The sequence below is a fragment of the Phalaenopsis equestris genome, unplaced genomic scaffold, assembly GCF_001263595.1.
Source record: "Phalaenopsis equestris unplaced genomic scaffold, ASM126359v1 Scaffold000250, whole genome shotgun sequence".
In the NCBI taxonomy this organism is placed as follows: Eukaryota; Viridiplantae; Streptophyta; class Magnoliopsida; order Asparagales; family Orchidaceae; genus Phalaenopsis; species Phalaenopsis equestris.
Genome location: NW_018164692.1, coordinates 648,234 through 649,089, shown reverse-complemented (window position 1 = coordinate 649,089; position 856 = coordinate 648,234). Strand labels below are relative to the sequence as shown.

The following is an 856-nucleotide window of genomic DNA, read 5'->3' as shown; positions in this document are numbered from 1 at the left end:
TGAAGTCTTTCCCTTGTCAATCCCAAACTGAGGAAAGTTGAATAGAACAAGACATCGACAGAGCTCCCATTGTCAATCAAGATCCTCTTTACGTTATAGCAGGGCTCACCAATTCCTGCGCTAATGACGAGAGGATCTTAGTGGGGGACTCGAACTCCTTCCAGATCAGAATCATCAAAAGTTATAGGCTCGAGGCACAATTTCTTCTGCATTGGTTCGCCAGGTACAATGACGAGGACTTGATCAATCAGCGATGGGCCTCCAGCAATTGTTTGAATTTCTCCAACGACTGGTTGACCCCCATGTTGCTGCCTTGGTGTATGTTGCCCCCCAGCAGAAGCATTATCGATGTCAGCTGGTTTATTTTTTACAAATCGACCGAGATATCCCTGTTTAATTAACCTTTCAATCTCTTCCTTGAGCTTCTTACATGCTTCAGTGGAGTGGCCACGACTTCGATGAAAATGACAGTATTGTTCTTGATCCCCTGAGTTAGGTTTTAAGGCGTGAGGCCACTTAACGGCTTGTTCATCTTTGATAGACATTAAGATGTTAGCACGTGATGTGTTGAGTGGTGTATATTCTTTCTTGGGTCGATATTCTGTTCGTTGGCCTGCAGGTTGAGGAATGATGTCGCGATTCCTCTGTTGTTCAAACTTTCTCCGTTGTGAAGATTGATTATTATCTCCAGCGTCACCTTTGTGTTTCCCCCCAAATTTTTCAAATTGTTCCTTATGTGCATTGATGGCATCGTCTGCAGTGATTTGGGCCTCAACACGGTGGACAAGGTCGGCATAAGAACGAATTGTCTCGTGCATCAGTGATGAGCAGAAGGGTCCTGGGCGAAGTCACCCAA

The 856-nt window shown here is 45.1% G+C and overlaps 1 protein-coding gene across 1 annotated transcript; it reads right to left on the bottom strand.

The window, feature by feature from the left end:
• Positions 1 to 137: 137 nt before the first annotated feature.
• Positions 138 to 818, bottom strand: LOC110024136. The gene has a single exon (XM_020723923.1). The coding sequence runs from the start codon at positions 816 to 818 to the stop codon at positions 138 to 140; it is 681 nt and encodes a 226-aa protein (XP_020579582.1).
• Between the last annotated feature and the right edge of the window lie 38 nt (positions 819 to 856).